At 36.3% G+C, this 18,849-nt stretch overlaps 1 protein-coding gene across 1 annotated transcript in view; it reads right to left on the minus strand.

The window, feature by feature from the left end:
* Positions 1-18,849, minus strand: part of Spata16 (spermatogenesis associated 16) — a 241,235-nt gene that overhangs the window by 24,846 nt on the left and 197,540 nt on the right. Inside the window, exons 6-9 of the mRNA XM_047565397.1 lie at positions 11,454-11,600; positions 10,276-10,388; positions 3,231-3,395; positions 552-635 (exon numbers count right to left, since the gene is read on the minus strand). Of these exons, the coding sequence (XP_047421353.1) occupies positions 552-635; positions 3,231-3,395; positions 10,276-10,388; positions 11,454-11,600 (509 nt within the window). The remainder of the gene's footprint in view (positions 1-551; positions 636-3,230; positions 3,396-10,275; positions 10,389-11,453; positions 11,601-18,849) is intronic.

An 18,849-nucleotide genomic window follows, 5' to 3' on the forward strand; every position in this document is an offset into this window, starting at 1 on the left:
TACAGACGCCTGCATTTTTCAGTGGGTCCTTTAGAGTCACACAACTCTCCCAAGTACCTGGGACCAGGTGTGTTGTAGGGCTTGAGCTCCGGTGGCCCAGGAAGGAATTCTCCTCCATTTCTGACCAGTGTGTCACTCACTATTCCCTGAAATGTAGCCATTCTTTCTCAAATGACAAAAACTGGGGGAAATAGTTGGGGAATGATTAAAATACTGATGAAAAGACTTTAAAAATTTCTCACAATCAATCTGGGAGAAGCAGACACTTACAAACAATATGAAAATGAGCAGAATCATGAAAACACATGACCAGTGTGTTGGAAAGGAAGCTGACCTGAGGGAACAGATTAAATAAATCCATATTTGATTTTGGTTTTATTCCAGGGAGAGAGCTGCATGTACTTAAAAAAGAAAACAGAATATAAACTAAAGAGCTTTCCTTTTTTTTTTTTTTCCATTTCCCTTTCTTTTTATCTTCTAGACAGATTTGACCCAAGATGGGCATTTTCCTTGAGAATAATATATCTTTTTCCTTCAGTTCAAAGTTTTACCTTTTGGATGGTATTCCACACACGTTCTTTATCGCTTCTTCTTCCTTCAAGGGTGTCCATAGCATCTGCCATTAGCGACTGCAGCTGTGGCACCAAGATAAAAATTATCAGTGTGGAATTCACACAGAAATAACTTCTCTAAATACACAGATTAAAACCTAATTAAAAAATCATTTGTACGCTGATGATTTTATTACTCATCTTTCCCACAATGAACACTGCCACCTCATCTTTGCTTCAGTCATTACTGAGTATTATTGCGGATATAAAATATTGAAACAATGGGAAGATTCTTCTTGAAAATTTGTAGAAAACGTATAGGTTTTATTGTAGTAAATGTTGATGTTTTGTTAAAAACAGATTTGGGTTGTAAAGAATGAAGGCGGTAGTTAATTCTCCCAGGAAATGGCATGTAGTACATGAATGCATTTGAGTATTTTCTCCTGAGGCTAATGTATCATAATTCTAGGCATCATGCAAAAGCTCACCAGAGGACAATACTAAAATTGTGCTGTTTTATTGCCTCTTAAAGAATATTACTCCTTTAAGTTCTTTTACTATTCTTTTCTTTGTTAAATTTTGAAATAACCAAGAGTTTTTTTCTTTTTCCTTTTACATGCCAAAGGCATGTAAAAACATGCCACATTTTTTTTTAAACATGCCACACTTCGTCCAGAAGAAGTACCTGCAAATGTTCCAGTTGACAACAATCCTGTACACATGATGCCTACGTGGCTGCAAAGTTAAAGCTTCATCAAGTCATGTGATATTCATAGTTTTAAAAAAATTCTCTACAAAAAGAACAGATACCAGTTCAGTTCACTGTGGCATCACTTAGTATGAACCCTTCGATAATCTCTCTGTGCTTTGGATATTGCAAAGATTAAGTAAGAGGGTGGAGAGTTGAGTGGCTCAAATATCTTCTGTCGAGCAGTCACTGTTGATATAGCACTGTAAGAGGTATTACTAGGATTTATTTTCTAGGTTAACTCATACTTGGAAGTTGGAAAGTAAAATCTATTGCTTAGGGTGATGAAATCTTACAAGATACATACTTTTCAAATGTATGGTTTGCATGGACATATCCATAGATATCTAATTTTTTTTTTTTTTTGGTGAGCATGTAAATTATGAAAATATCCCATGAAATTCCATTTCCCAAGGATTCAGATACTGAAAAATTGCATATTAGGAAGGAATGTCAATACACCAGTTTGGTGCTCTGTGTATATTTTGAAAAATAAGTATTTCCAGTAGGGGGAGGAAGGCAACAACACCCCACCCCCCAAAAAAACCATAGACTTTGGTTAAGAAGACCTAAGTGCAGAGAACTCCCCTGTATTTTTCATTTAAATCTTGAATGTGCTTTTCAGGAAGACAGGATCAACATTTTGCTGGCTTCCTAAATTAACATTTTCTTTGCTTCCTCTTATCTCAGAGGAGCATTAATCATGTAAAATTGGCTATAATATGCACTTTGAAAGCTCCATACTTACTGCACTCCTGAATGGCTTATGAATGGCAGGATAAACACTTACTTAGCCTTTTAGAAGGTGCTCCGCACACAACCATAAAAACCATAGAAAGTCTTATTGCCAGTTTTGACTTAGCAATTCTTTGATTAATAGATTTATTTCATAGTTTTCATCTTTAGTATGCATAGTTTTATTATTTGACAAGTCAGACCATTTCATATGAGTATTTATTTAATACACTCTTAACAGGTTTAGATGAACATTATAAATCCTGGCAGATGATTTCTTGGTTATATCTTAAAAAGCTCAAAGAGGGAGAGTTCTTTTAGTTATCTGAAAATTACAGGTAATCAGTTTGGACTGTTCTCGTCTTTACTATGTGAGTTCAATTCAGGTCTGTAATTAGTTTTAGCTACTCTCAATTAAAGTTTCAAAGCAAAGAACCCTTCCTTACAGCACATTAGGATTTCTGTAGAGAGTACATTTTACCTTTCCCTGAATGGGCAACTTGCTGTTTAGTACTTGTTTTTCAAATAAGGTGCTACAATTTCTAATATTAATTATGATTATAATATACACATCTGTTAGAAGATTGTGACTTCTTTCAACCAGTTATGAGTGGGTCCATATAAGGTCGAAAGGTCCAGTTTTCTGAAACTAGTAAACTCAGTTTAAAAAGCAGCTCTTTTCACCTACTACATTTTCCCCTCAAATAAACAATGTTTTACTGACTTACATAAATGTACTAGCATGTGCCATTTTGGCCCTTTCAATATTGGGTAATACTAGAAGTGATTAAGAAAATATCAAAGACAATTTCGTGAGTTGTTTTTCTATGCATATCTCCTTCATCCTCTCATTTTCCCTAGAAGAGAATCATGTTTATATACCTTGCCCTTTAAGAAAAACTTTATTGAAATTAAAGTAAAAAGCCTAATACTCAATATGAATAGTCAGTTCCTTTCTGTCTTAAAAGTCACAAAGTCGTTGCTATGAAAAATGGAAGCTAGTCCATGTGAGCAAATAAAAACCAGGCACGCACCCTATACTTTCCCAGTTTCTTCATTAGAATGCTTCATGAGGGTTAGGGAGTTTGCCTTCAGGCTACATTTATTATCACAACTTCGTTTTCCCCCAGACCATATCACTCTTCTGTTGGCTCAGGGCCTGGGAAAGCCTTAAACAAAGAAAAACAAACACTTACCAATTCCGCCTCCTGTTGACTGATGTCCTGTAGATAGGGAATGGTTGCTAGCTCTGCCATTGCTTGATTAATCACTTGGGACTGCTCCTTTACTCTCTGCAGCTGGCTGAGGAGGCTGGCGTACTGCAACTTCTCCATCACGCCCGAGCACGCACACATGCTCCCCTGGTCTCACAGTGAAAGGAAATGTTGTAGAACAGAACCACAGGAATAGACCTCTCCCTGGGCACCGAAGTCAGGGCTTGGTATAATACATTTACATTTTTTGAAGCCACAGTTTCTAGTGTAAATCCTTCTATCATTTTAGAAAATTGTCTAAACATTTTTTTTTTCCAGTAGGTGAATATACATAAAAGGGAGCTCTCTGCAGGACTGTCGAGATGAATTTGCTGGTTGCCCTGCATTAAGGGAGCTGGGCTGAGGGGAAAAGATGGACTGAAATTGTACTGGTGCTCTCCTCGTGGTGATCTCATGAGGCTGTGTCTACCTAGAGGAGGTGACTGTATCTGCGTCACCATAGCATCCTAAGCACTAAGAGTTGCTTACTCTCTTATTTATGTAGAAATGTTTGGTGCAAGTTGAATTCTATTTACCCTGATGGCTTACATGAAACTTCTGGCTCTGTTTCCCTCTTTAGTTTTCATTGGATGGCCTTATGCACTGAGTCCTGTCCTCGTACAATCCCCTCTGCCTCTGAGGACCTCTGCAACAACTGACATGATCCATCTTGAAGCAGACTTCTCTACATTTGCAGAACTCCCCTCCACTCCCTATCATGAATCTACTGATATTTTAAGCTTTTCTTAGGGAGGCAACTTAGGATAAAGACACTTTTGTGTCTTTGCTACTGCTTTCCACAAAAGAGGAAACATTACCTTCTCCAAAAAGTTTCATACAAACTATACGGCTTGGTAGGAGAGACAAAATTTGTAAAATTTTCATGCCTGTCTTTTGGAAAAGGTGCTTCTGATATGGGTGGCACATAAGGGTTAAAATAAAGGTCTTGGGTTTCTGTTGTGTTTGGAGGGTGCTGAGAAAGTCACAGAAGGAATAAGTTTGGCAATTACATCACACATCCTGGTGCTCAGAAGAGAAAGGCAGGGTGACCTTTAGGGCAGAATTCCTCCAGGATGTCATGCACCAGAATCTCTTAGCTTGTTGTTAACTAGGCAGTTAACAGAGCCCTGGGCTTCATTCACAGAATCTGGATATTTGGCCCTAGAAATATGAATTACCTAGGTGCCTGCCCAAATTTTCAAGTTATCTCAAACAGAAGTTTGAGAACAAAACACTACCTTCCAGCTTAGTATCTGATAAGGACTATTTTAGTTTGTGAGTACTTATGAAACAGATTTTTTTTTCCCCCCCAGAAATCTGAGAGAGCAGACTTGTGATTTTTAAGACTTTCCTCTAAGGAGAAAAACTGCTAGAAACTAGTATTACTAAAGATCATCTGAACTTCAACTGGAAATTAGAAAACCGTTCTTTCTGAAATGCCATTCTCATATTTTGATTGATAGCAACCTCTAGAAGCTGGCATTTTTTAGAATCTTGGAAATAAAGGAAGGTTAGGCACCATTGCATTGTATTTGCTTTATTTCGCCCTAATATCTCTCTGTGCCATTCAAGTAATGTCTTCTATTTTCACCAATTTGTTCTTTTTGATTAATCATTTTTATGAAAATCTATAAACCTATAGGAGTGATGGTGGTAAATGGGGGATTTGGGATCCGTTGCCTGAACTGACGAAAGAGCTGGCTTACTATTCAGCTTCAACATGGAGCTAAACAATGGCATTCTGTCAAGTGGAGGAAAGCAAGTTGGAGGAGAAACAGTTTTCTTTCTAAAGAAAAATTGCTTTCTTTGTCCTTCTTTAAAAGAAACAATGGGGCTAGTTGTAGGAAAGTGGTGTAGTGACTCAACTCAAAGAGCAGAAACAACTGCAGCCTGCATGGGAACATAATCTATTAGTGTAATTTTCCCAAACATCAAGAAAATAAAAATAGTGGAAGGCAACAGTGCTTTGTTAGCTTGATTGTTGGATGCATAACAAAACAGGAAATGCTCCATATGAATAAGACACTAGGGAAAGAATATAGTTGACTACTAATAATCACCCATCCTTCCCTTGCCCAAAGGCAAATGCAATTTGGGTTATCAGAAAGGTATAGATTAAAATTCTACCTATACTAGATAGGGGTTTTTGAAAGACAAAGTGAAAAAGATGAAAATTAATACCTACTGTGAACAGAATGTTTTAATGCTGTTGCTTTAAGAAAATAAAGGAAATAATGAAAAATAAAGGAATTAGCTCAAACATCTAGCGCTAGTAAAGGCTAAATCTGAAGGGAGGTAGCCCTCCTAATGAGACTTCAGGAGTGATCAAAGGGCTCCTTAGCTGCTGGAGAGAGTGTAATAAAGTGGCCAAGACTGAAGCTAAAACCTCACACCGGTACAATGAAGGTTAGGTAAATAGCAAGTTCAAATGAAGGCTTCAGTCAGAGAATTGCCTAGATTTAATAGCAATTTGGATAAATGTTTGGCAAATAAGTGGCACTGTATAATGCTGCTGAAAAGCAGAGTCCAAGTATTTGGAATGAATTTCCATTTGGCAAAACACATAGAGACATTAATTGCAAAACAAGGGGGTAGAAACATATAACTGTTCATTTCAAATGTGCATGTATAAACAATTTTTATGCTTCACTTGGAAGAAGTTAAAGAGGTATTAAAAACATGGTTAGTTAGGTCATTTTTTTGGCAAGTCATCCTGTGAAGGGGGCTTCATGCATGGCCAGAGGTTTTATTTTAACTCTGTAACACTTAGCCCAGCAAGCACCGTACATAAGGTTTGAAACTGACAGCAGCCAATAAAGTTAACACATGGAAAATCAGAGTGTCATGCAAAATGATTAGGATAAAAATCATTTCAAGGATCCTGGTTGAATGGAGTTGGTGTTCAGTAGGATTGGAAGTCACCAAAAAAACAAACAAACAAAAAAAAAAAAAAAAAAGGAAAGGAAAGGTGGAATACTGGTGATTATAATTCCTAAAATGACAGAATCTTCCTTGTTTGGCCGCGTGTTGTATGCCTACTAGAGCAATCTATAAAGACAAGGAGAGTCCTATCAGAAGTGTAAAGGAAAACCTTGTGTGAACGTGGAATCCACCCTCAGACCAGGAAAGTCCTTTGTCTTTTTTACCCACTGTGTTGACCATACTGCAGCGAGAGGTAGAAATTCATGTTGCCTAGTAAACTTTTCACAATTAATTTTCTTAGTCTAATTCATTGGTACATTGAATGTTCATATTTAAAACTGAATCCAGCCATGGACGCATTTTCATGTTGTCTCCCACAGGATCGAACGTTTATTTCAAGGAGATGTAATGTCTTTAGTGAAAAAGTGTTGGAATCATAGCCTGGATATCTGATTTTGAGGCCTCTCTCCTGATCCCCTAGTTGTGTGAACATAACTATATCACTACTCTGAGCCAGTTTCCTCAATTGTAAAGCAGGTGACACAATGTCAAAATCCTGAAAGTTCTTTTCACGTGGAAGGACATTATCCATGCGCTTCTCCTAAACTCCATTCCTGAGTGGAATCTTCTACATGTACTCTCTATCTACTTAATAATCAGGACTACTCTGTTTTTCTACTATGCTTGGGTTAAGATTTTCTTTTTTGATTTTGACATTTTTCAGAGATTGAGAAGAGTGATTTATTAGTTTTATAATTTTTTTACTCACTTTATATTTAATATGCTCCTATAGAAGGTAAATTGTTATTCTTTTTTATGCCTTTTGAGGAGAGCAAAGACATGTATCTTTTGTTTCAGTGGAGGAAAATTGAAAATTGGATTAATCAACGATAACCTAAAACAGTATATTTTGCCATTAACGTTCTTTCTAATTAAAGATATGAGGTAGATAATACAAACCTAATATTTATAAGGTGATTAGATATTCAATGTTTTTAGGGAATAAATCATAAGAATTATTTGCATTGCCTAAGTATTATGAAGGAATTTGCATATTTATAATCATTTATGTGACTTAATAGAAATGTGGTAATTCTTAAAAAAGGTGTAACTGATTCTGGTCGTGGTATTATGCCAAGGAGTCTGCTGCAGTTATGAATGCTAAAGTTTTAATGCATTATATTTTTCATATTCCAAAGCCATTTCCATTAAGGAACAATGTCAAAATGAATTAAAAACCTCTGAAGACGTAAGACACTAAATGTCTTAGCTATTAGACTTAGATGAAAATGTTTGTGTTCAAAATGGATGATTCTTTACCTTTGTGGACAAACAAAATCATGCCACAGTTACTAGCATTGAGGATAATTGAAAAATCTAAATTTCTGAAAAATAAGTAATTTCAAAGTACATAGCTTATATGAAGAAAAAGACATGCAAAACCACCCTTTTGTCAAAGCAAACTAAAACCAATACAAATAATTAAAGCTTCAAGAATCCTTAATACTTCCCAAAGTGCTTTGACATGGGTTATGTACTTTTGATCTTACAACTCTGCGACGTGAGGTTGGCAGACATCACCTATTTTATAAATAAGAAAAAAACAGCTCAAAGGCTAAGTGACTTGCCATAGAATGATGTACCCAAAGACAGCCTTGGGCAAGAGTCTTCCCAACAAGTATCACAAATCAGGGTAACAATAAGGACAACACAGTGTCTCCACATTGGAGTGGATGACATTTGATATCTGACCAGAAAGAAAAAAAAAAAAAAAAAAAGAAGACACCTAGGAGGAACTTACAAATACTGTTGAGAGCTGCTGGGTCACAGTTAATGGTACCAAGTAGGAATAATTTCTAGTCTCTAGCTCATTACTTACTTCATTAAGTTAGGTTACCTTTCCATCCAATTTTACTCAATCTGTCTTTGTGAAGCTATGACTGGGCAAATATGAAACCTAGAGGCCAGTATTTGGATATACTTATGGTCCCTGGAAACCTTCATCCTCATTCACTTCAAGTCCATTAAAACTCCTTGGGACAATCTTACAAAAACTATAACTTCTCATAGAAGTGAACACAGGAAAGTGGATGAAATTCCTTGCAGTCAGCAGAGTGAACTGAGGCTGATTCTAAAGAGGACGTTCGTTCATTAGATATTAAGAATCCCTTCGATTATGGTTTTAAAACTGCCTTTAGGCACATGAAAATACAATCATGTACAAGTCCCTCAGTGGTCAGAAGTGCCCTTTGAAATGTGAGAAGAAAAGCATAGTTATGAATGTTGAGAAAATGTGGAAGGTTTGGATAGGCCCAACCTGCTTCCACACCATCAGACCTGAATCGTCAACAAATGAGGTCATCAGTTTCTGGACCAGTCAAAAGGTAGGGCAGACATTGTCCCAGAGATTGAGGGCACAGATGGACCACTTCCATGACACCCAGTTTCTGCCAGGCTAGCCATGCACTGATGAGATCAAATAATGCTTCGTGGTGATGATTCTTGTTAGATGAAAATTCCACTGTGAGGACCTGGTGATGGCAATGACTTGTGTGGATTTCTAATTAGGATGGGGGATTGGTGCGTTTGCGTGTGTGTGTGTGTGTGTGTGTGCGTGTGCGTGTTTGTGTCTGGAGGTTTTTGTAAAGGGTGAATTGCAGAGGAGGACCCCCAATTTGTAGCACAGCCAATGAGATTGTTATAGACTGAAGGTTTATGTCCCCTCTAGATCCATATGTTGGACATCACCATGTGAAGATGTTTGGGGATGAGACCTCTGGGAGATAATTAGACTTAGATAAGGTTATGAGAGTGGGGCTCTCATCAGAGACCTTAAAAGAAGAGATACCGGAGAGCTTATTCTGCCTCTCTGGTATGTGGGGACATAGTGAGAAGGCAGCTATCTGAAAGCCAAATCAAGAGTCCTCATCAGAACTTGACCATATTGCCACCTTTGATCTTGAATTTCCAGCTTCCAAAACTGTGAGAAAATAAATTTCTGTTATTTAAGCCACCAAGTCTATGGTGTTTTGTCAGTAGTCTGAGTCACTGAGATAGAGATGAATTTCTTATTGGTAGCAATACAGGGGAGATTCATGAGAGGAATGTGACTGTAGAGAAGAAGGAGCCTTGTGGTAAAGAAAATCAGTGAAAATATGCTTTTGTATTTGTAGTGCATAGAATTACAAATCATGCAAATACATTAGGCATTTTATAGCTTTTCTAAAATGCTGAATAATGTTATTGAGCAGATAAACTGCTGAACAGATGTTAAGTAGCTGTTTGTGATGACCCCCTTGATTCTTCCTGTAAGGTAAGAACATCAAATCAATGATGTAATATAAAAACCACAAGAAATTCTTTAAAATTTCCAACTTACAGATCTTTTGAAAAATATTAAAAGAGGAGAAATCTGCAGGCTTTATAGTCTGTTAATGAGTTGTTCTCTTTATGTACTTTCAGTACAATGGCTTAAATTTTGTGAAAGAGAACTGAATATTTCGGGTCAAATTTTGGGCTTTTTAAGATTGTAAAGTACAAAAAGCATATTTTCCCTGAATCATAGAAAGGGATTAGATAATTTACCTTAAGGCTATACAAAGATCAATTGCCAATGTTCAGAGTAGCATCCAATTCATCGGTATTGTGTGGAGGTACTAGTTTGAACAGTTTGGAATTCTTGCATAGTTAAAAAGATGGTTACATGCTTTAGCTCAATAAATGAAATAGGGAAAACATTGTGCTTGCTGAAATTTTGTTATTGATTCGAAATGAGAAATTCACTGCAACCTTGAATTAGTTATCAGGAAGGCATGAAGAAAAAGCTCTTTAAAGAGACACTAGTTTAATAAATACTTGAAATTGCAGCATGTGGCATTGTAATAGGTTTTGCAATATAATAGGAATAAAATCATTAGCTAAAATTTGTTTCGTTTGCAAATGGGATTTTCTGTGAATGTTTCTAAAATACCCCAGCATTTGTAATATTTGCTCCATAAACTTTCCATACTTCTAGAATTCTCTAATATTTGTAGATTGGACAAATAAAACAGACTCATATACCTACATTCAATTGGGTGCCTCTAATAAAATCCAATATTGGCAAAATTCGCTTCCCCATTGTCTCCATGTGTCTCACTGTGTCTTCTTTGGTCAGCAGACCGAAGGGAGTTTTATGTTCTAGAAATTGTAACAATAAACTTTTATACTACTTTTCCAGACTTCCATTTCAAAGTGCTTTCTTTAGCAAGCTATAAATAGATATTCAAATATTAATAGATATGAAATCTTTAGTACAGAAATTGTTCCATCCCTAGGCCATATGTATAACAATGAAAGATCTATGAGGAGAAAGGCAGAGGAGACACTGCCCTTTAGAAACTGTCATTTATTCATTTTGTTGTGTTTCTTGATTGAGAGATCTAAGAGACAGCCTATAACAATTTACCTATCTCTGCAGAGTATATTTTTCCTGAGTTGTGAAAAAAATGTCATAAATGTGTCTGATTCTTGTCTTGTTCCTCTCAGGTGTTATTCAAATGTGCAGATTCCATTGACTTTGAATGTAGCTTGAAGCTGAGATAAGCCTCAGAGGATACAGCACCAGACAAAACACAAATTGTTAATTATGTGGTTAGAGCAGAAGGAATAAATTCCACCTGGTCATGAATTCAGTCCATAAATTTGAGACTTCAACTCCATGTAAATATTTTCTTGACTTTTGAAAATTTCAACTAGAATTACTGAATACCACTGAACTGTAATACTCTTAAGGAGATCTAAGCTCTTCGCTAATTACATAAGAGTGGAACAGCTGTTAATACATCTGCAGATAATCCAAGTGATTTAAAGTTGTTATTGGCTATGTTTTATATCTCATATAATAGTTTTATTGCATAAATGTCTTTTACATTTGCTAATAGATGATGATAAAAATTTGTATTAGTGCACTAATGACGAGGTATCCGTGAGGGTGGTGGTTGAGATGAGATGGTTGCAGTGAGGGGGTTGGGCAGTGAAGAACTGTGTGTGTTCTTGTGGGAAAGCTTTACTGGAACCAGAATCCCAGGCATTGTTGACTAGCCCACAAAGATGATCAGAAAGTGTTACTCATAACCCAACAAATATCTTGGGGGCCCAGGCCCTCTTGCATGCTAGGCCCTATGATGAATGAGACTTTTGAATAATGCACAGTTCTTGCCTTGAAACCATGTTGAAGGATAAGAGTAAGACCAAGTGATTTACCTGTAAATGTTGGAAGTTTCCTACTTGATACTTTTTCCAAAAATTTCCCATCTTCTTTGTTTTTGAAACCAAGAGTCAAGAGATATTGTTGGGGAGGAAAAGATGACCAGTCAGCTGTTTGAGGCAACAGGTGAAGTCCTTGAAGGTCTGAAATATGACAGAAAAAGAACCAAGAGACTTCATTGTAACTTCATTACTTTCAGTAATTTTTCCCCCCATATTTTAAGACTTGTACTTGGAAAAATGATAAATGTAAGCATTAAAGATACAAAATAAAATTATGTGCATCAAAAGGTCAATAGATTATATTGAAATCATACTTCTTTATTTATATTATTCTTGGCAATCTAAGCATATACAAAGCATAGTAATACCATGACTAGATTATGTGGTCATTTTATTCATCTTCAAAATAATGAACATTCAGGACCAGCATGCAGGCAGTATTTTTGTAATTCTTTTCAAGGGATATTGTTTTTTCTGTTCACAGTTTAAGATATCAGGAAATAATGTCATATAAAAGGAAAGAGAAAAATTACCAAGTGAGAATTAAAATACAAAGCTAATTAATTTAGTTACCACCCTTCCTATAGTTTTAGGAGGAAATTTAAAGTGCTAAATGCACTGACCATAGTCATTAGATTTGGAAATAATTCAAATGTCATTGAAAATGGTTCTAAAACAAACTCAATTCTTAATGACTATAAGGAATGATATTTACCAAGTACTTATTTTCTATCTGCCCATGTTCAAAGAGTTGTGTGTATTGTCTTTAAGATTGGTGCTCTTGCTCCATTTTATGAACAGAAGTTGAGGGACACAGAGTCAAAATTCACATGGTCCTATTCAAATATAGCCTTTGCAAATGGTAATATTGGCAAAGTAAACCATAGGTCCCCCCAGCTAGGGATCACTTAACCACTGGGCCACATCTCCAGATGTGGGGAGGGAGTAACAGGGATTGAATTCAGGGACACTTAACCACTGAGCCACACCCCCAGACCTATTTTGTATTTTTAAATTTTGAGACAGGGTCTCACTGCTTTGCTCATTCCCTCCCCTTTGCTGAGGCTGGCTTTGAACTTGTGAGCCTCCTGCCTCAGTCTTTGGAGCCACTGGGATTACAGGCATGTACCACTGCACCCAACTCTTGCCCTTTTTAAAAATATGTTCTTAAAATTTAGAGACAGGATCTTGCTAAGTTGCTTAGGGCCTCACTAAGTTCTCGAGGTTTACTTCTGATCTTGCAGTCCTCTTGCCTCAGACTCCCGAGCTGCTGGGGTTATAGGTGTGTGCCTGGCACCAGAAAAGCTTTGATCCAATCCCCACTCCCACCTTCAGTTTTAGCTGCAGAATCCTTTGTTCAAACTAAGATTTACTGAGAAATCCAATGTTTAAGGCTGATAGAGTTGTTCTGTTTGGAGACTGGAACACTAACTACTTCCCCCAACAGTAGCTGACTTGTAACTTTCTATAGAACCCTGATTTTCAAAACACAGTTTTGAAAAACTGCAGTAAGTTATTTGACAAAGGTTGGCTGAGTAAATAGCCAAAACTTTCTGTTAAAAAGAGAGTTAAAATGTATGCTGATCATTCAAAGAATTAGAATACCAAAGAGTATCTCTTAAACCCAATCACAGAGCAAAAACCTGCTAAACATGTTTTAGTCTTTCTTGAGTGACTTAGGATCTGGTCACCCCTTAACTTCAAAGAGGACTGATATTTATCTCACACTTCTGCATCATACATTTTATGGGGATTATTTTTTATTACTCAGCAGTCAAGAGGAGCAGGGCATGTTAGTAAGCCCATTTTACAGAAGATGAAACCAGAGCTTTAAGAGGTTACAAACTTTACAAATATTTCTCTGTGAGCTAATGGAGAGATCAAAATTGAAAGTCAGGTACGTATGTCAAAGAACCTCTGAAACCAGTCTCCTGACAGGTTAGGATTATGGATATAAAAATCAACGACGAACATGTTACAGAAGCCTGAAAATATTCGATAAATTTCCTCAATGTAGTAAAGTATGACCAATGCTCCGGTTCTCAGAACCAATAGAGAGAGGTTTTTAGACACCTTAAGATGCAGATTGCAGTATTAGAAGCTTCTTTAGCTGGTGTTTGCATTTAAAATTTTTTTTTTTTTATGTTTTACAGACTGCATTTTGATTCATTGTACACAAATGGGGTACATCATTTCATTTCTATAGTTGTACACCATGTAGATTCATACCATTCCTGTAATCAAACACGTACATAGGGTAATGATGTCTGTCATTCCACCATTTTTCATAACCCCCTCCTTCTCATTTCCCTCTACATAATCTAAATTTCCTCCATTCTTCTCTCACTCCCTACCTCCTCCGCCTCCATCATAAATCATCATCCACTTATCAGGGAAAGGATTTGGCCTTTGGTTTTTTGGGATTGGCTTATTTCATTTAGCATGATATTCTCCAATTCCATCCATTTATCTGCAAATGCCATACTATTATTCTTCTTTATGGCTGAATAATATTCCATTGTGTATATATATCACAGTTTCTTTATCCATTCATCTGTTGAAGGGCATCTAGGTTGGTTCCACAATCTAGCTATTGTGAATTGAGCTGCTATAAACATTGATGTGGCTACTGTAGTAGGCTGATTTTAAGTCCTTTGGGTATAAACCAAGGAGTGGGATAACTGGGTCAAAGAGTGAGTCCATTCCAAGTTTTCTGATGATTCTCCACACTGCTTTCCAGAGTGGTTGCACCAATTTGCAACTCCACCAGCTAAAACACCTCTTTTGAAAAGGATGGCTCATTTCCATAAACAAGGTAAAAAAAAAAGTAATTTCTACAATTCAATTTCAAAATGCAGAAAGTTTCTTTACTTTTAAGATCTATAAAATATAATCCAGACACATCATCTGTTTCCAACCTAATATCACCTCACTCAATGATTAATAAGGAAAGACTTTACCAGTTCCTCTGAAGTTTCCAAGAATTGGATTGTGGGAAAAGGTAACTGAGTTACTTTGAGATATGGCATTTTTGGGTGCAGCACTGTTGCCAAAAATGACCTGATATTTGAGGACTCTGTTATGTGGATGACATAAAGACTTTAAGAGGTTGACCTCTTCTTACCCTTGAATATTCATTGGATGAAGAGGAGGCAAATATTAATGCAGGCAATGATAAGATGAACTAGAAAAATTAATTAGTACTATACCTAATTTATTACAAAATATGCTTGTAAAAATATAATTATTTTTTATTCCTAGTATTCAATCCATTATTAACTTCTATGTGAAGTTTTAAAATGTGAGCGGCCCCTACAATACATGCTGTTAAATCTAGAAAAAAAATTTTTTTGAAGTATCATTCTTCTTCCATTTGTATGCAGGGTAAATTGCAGTCATATGAACATCTAGCCTAGCAGGTGGTCTATGACCCAAAATGACAACACACTTACCAGATGTTGAATCTCATGTAACATTAATTTGAGTGCTAATTGTTCTCAATTTTGTGCTCATAAACTTCTACCTGCGTCCGAAAAGTCTTGTGCTTCTGATGGATATGAAAGTTAATCAGTTTATATTGTCCTTTGGTAGAAAAGTAGAATTGATAAAAATATGTCTTTTTTGCTTCGGTTGTATCAAGAAAACTTGGGAGAAATAAGTCCTTTAATGCATCTCTTTGCAATTATCACAACTGAAGATGAATTTAGATGACTGTGCCTGAATTTATTATTAAAAGATCATTTGCAGGCATGATATCATTCTGAATTTTTATTATAAGGAAAGCAGATGCTTTAAAAATAATATCAAAGACAGTTTATGCGGATTACATTTCTTGGAAAAAACACACTCTCAATTCTTTTCCCCCTAGAAGAAAGATATCTAACTCTTGGCAAAAGAGATAACTAGTTTTCCTTTAATCAGGGATGTTTTCTTGTGCGATCGAATGCTGGAGTTGACCAGTTTTCAAGTCTTTAAGTTATTGCAGCTCCTTGATCTCCCTGCACTTTTGCTACCTCCTTAAAATCACCTTCCTGGAATGCAGTGTTTCTTTCCCTGTCTGCTTCTCTCTTTTATACACCGGCTCATTTCCCTTTCTATTCCTGCGTTCTCATTCAGTGCTCCCTAAGGCTGTCTGAGGCTCACTGACATTTTCTCTTACATATACCTTTGGGAATTTCTCTAGCTTATGATTTTAGCTATTATTCCTTATTAAAATGTTGAGGATCAAAGCTACAGTCCCATCTGAAAATTTTCACCAAATTCAAACACGTTTCCAAATATCTGCTGTGGCACAGTTATTTGCTTATCATTCCCAAAGTTACTTTGAATAGAGCCAATTTGTTCCTCAGAAGTGATTTTTATACTCCAAAATTTCCTTTTCCCTAGTGTTCACCAGCATGTTATGAGAGCAGCCATTATTCACTCAGTTATTTTGGCTTAAATTTTTGAAACCGTTGTTGACTTTTGATTTATTCTTTGACATTTAGTGAGTCTCGGAAACAAATTAAATCCACCCATTGCAATACATTCTATGTCTCTGCATTATCATTACTATCATTTTTGTCAAATTTCTTATCACATCTGATTACAGAAAGAGTTTTCCATCAAGTCTCATGGTTACCAATATTGTTTCTTGTCAATATCATCTCCACACCACCTCTGGATGAATACTTACAGAATATTACCTCTGTGGTTGTCACTGTCTTCTTCAGGAACTTTGGTGATTTCTCCTTTTCTGATGTCTGAGGTCCTCAACAGTGTGCATCTATACCTGGTAAATGTTTTATGTTTCTTCTAGCATAAAACTTGGTCACCAACTTCAGATTTCACCTAGTATACCAACCCGAGTTCACCCAGCCTTTTGAACTCTTACTTGTGATTTTTCCACCAACAAACACCCACCTTCTCTTCCAATTCTTCCTTTATACATTTGATCCTTGTCCTTCTAAATGTGCCAAATCTTAAGTCCACTTGTCCAGTTTTGCTCCTTCACACTCTTAAAAACACACATATTGTGTATACCAGAGTGAGTCTTTGTTCTTATGGGGTTATGGCTTAACACCTTAGCAAATTTTAATGCTCTTGAAGATCACATTTTCAAGTATGTTCAGCAATCAGCAGGTGCTCAATTGATGTTTGAATCTAGATACAAACTCTTCCAAATCTCAAATTTTTAATGATCCAAAATTTAATGAATAAAACAGGAAACATCTCAAGACTAAGAAAACATCCAGTTTCTGAGATAGGATTTATTTTCTGTCACTAAACTTAGGGGGAAAAAAAATCACATAGACTGTTTTTTATCTCAATCCTAAGTGGATTCTGTTCATTTATGAAGGGTAAGTGAGGTAAAATAATGTGTACTGGGCAACTGACTGGAGTTGAGGCCCAGATGATCCACAGCTTTGCCTGGATGGAAAAATTAGTTCCATAGTCATCCTGCTGTCCTGGTGCAGCTTGTTCTCTGAAAAATACCGACTCTGAGTCACAAAAGAAGATTGGATTAATAGAGAGAGAGTCCTGCTCCGTGAAACTGTTCGCAGGACCAGAAAAGCACCTGCAAAAACATGAAATAATGATGGTGGATGAATGGACTCATCTATATGTGAGGGATAGTTGTTTTTGTTAAGAAGTTAAATATCAGCAAAATAAAGTCTGAGTTCTTGGGAAGTACGAAACACAAATACCATTATTTCACCCTTTACTGTTGGATACCTAATCATAGTGACAGCCAGCAGATTGTGAATAAACATTTCAAATCAATTTTTTAAAAAAGAAAAATTAGAGATTTTAATATTTTCTTTTTAGAAATATGCAAATTTATGAGTGTTCTACCATTCCTTTTCTTTAAGTTTCATTTCCTTCTCTGTTTTCTGGTGTCTTTGTCATTTCCCTGCCCTTTGTCCATAACAAAATGTTCTGACATTTTGGGCTAGAGCAAAATCTCATTTCTAAAGGTCCCAATTGTTCTGTGTGAGATGGGACCAGGTAAGTTTTATATGACTTCTTTTTACTGATTGGTTTCAGAATTTAGCTTCTACAGTACCTTCATAATGCCAGCACTTTGTCATTACCTCTTTTTCAGTCATTTCTGAGTTTTATTTTGTACTCTTTTTAATGCCAATCCTCCTATCTTGGAAGGAATCCACAAATTCACTTCAGCAAGAAAATAGCAGAAGGCAGCAACTTCATAGCTAGTTATCATTACTGCCCTTCCTCATAAATTTAAGAAGTTTTCTACTTTTCAAAACGTAAATTTTGATTTTTGCCTTTGATGCTTGAGAAAGCTATATGCATAACGAATCTTTGTATGATAAATTATGTTTCCTTTTTGACCTTTATTGTAACTTCAGAGTTACAGATGCAAGTGGAAAAAACTTATTCCATTCTTGGAAATCCTCATTTTCATTCTAGGCTGCTGGTCTACTTCTCTGAGACCAATTTTTGTGTGTCTGTTTCTTCTTGTAACCTATACTTAAAATTCTAATTAATTCTAAAGTTATATACTTAATCAACTATATTGTATCTCTATTCTGTGTTTTATTACATTGAGGTTCCTTAATTATACCTCTGTCAAAATAGATTTAAGACAATACAAATATTAAAAGTATTGCTAGTCCCTTCAATATTTATAAGACTTGCTACCGATGAAATAACACAATATTGTTATAATTGCAACAGGCGTCTGTCTTACTGCACTATGCAGGGGTTGGAATGGTCATTGGATTTGTTGGCTAGCTGGATTCATTTCCCTCAACCCCTTTTTTCTTTGGGAAATTTCCCCAAGTCTTCTCCTACTCTAAGAGTAAGACTCAGTTGATTTAAGTCAATAGATCCATGCCATGCTCTTGACCTCAGTTATTAGTTCACTCTAAGCATATGATGAAATTTGGGTCAATATGAAAGAATAAGTTCCAGGAATTGTGTAGAAGATGCACCCACTGTTCCTTCGGGCAGTGTGATTTGAGATCTGTAAAGATATTTGAGCATTTACTTATTACCTTCCAGGACCTAGTACTTAAAGGCACGGTACAGGTAGTGGAACACCAGGCAGAATGTAAAACTTCAGAATAAAGTTGACTATGGGAATAGGGATGTAAGCTGTTGGATGAAGCTATACTTGAGGCCAGTCTACCTATAGATATTTCATTTATGTAAATAAATGTGTTCAACACCCACCCCTGCACTTTTAAAACTTATATCCCAAAGTCATTTGAGCTGTGATTCCTGCCACTTAAAATCGAAGTCTCTTTTTTGGGGGGGAGGGTAGTATTTTTTTAATAATTATTTTATTCATTTATTTTTATGCAGTGCTAAGGATCAAACCCAGTGCCTCACACACACTAGGCAAGCACTCTGCCACTAGCTACAGCCCCAGCCCAAATCAAAG

The sequence above is a fragment of the Sciurus carolinensis genome, chromosome 9, assembly GCF_902686445.1.
Source record: "Sciurus carolinensis chromosome 9, mSciCar1.2, whole genome shotgun sequence".
Taxonomy (NCBI): domain Eukaryota; kingdom Metazoa; phylum Chordata; class Mammalia; order Rodentia; family Sciuridae; genus Sciurus; species Sciurus carolinensis.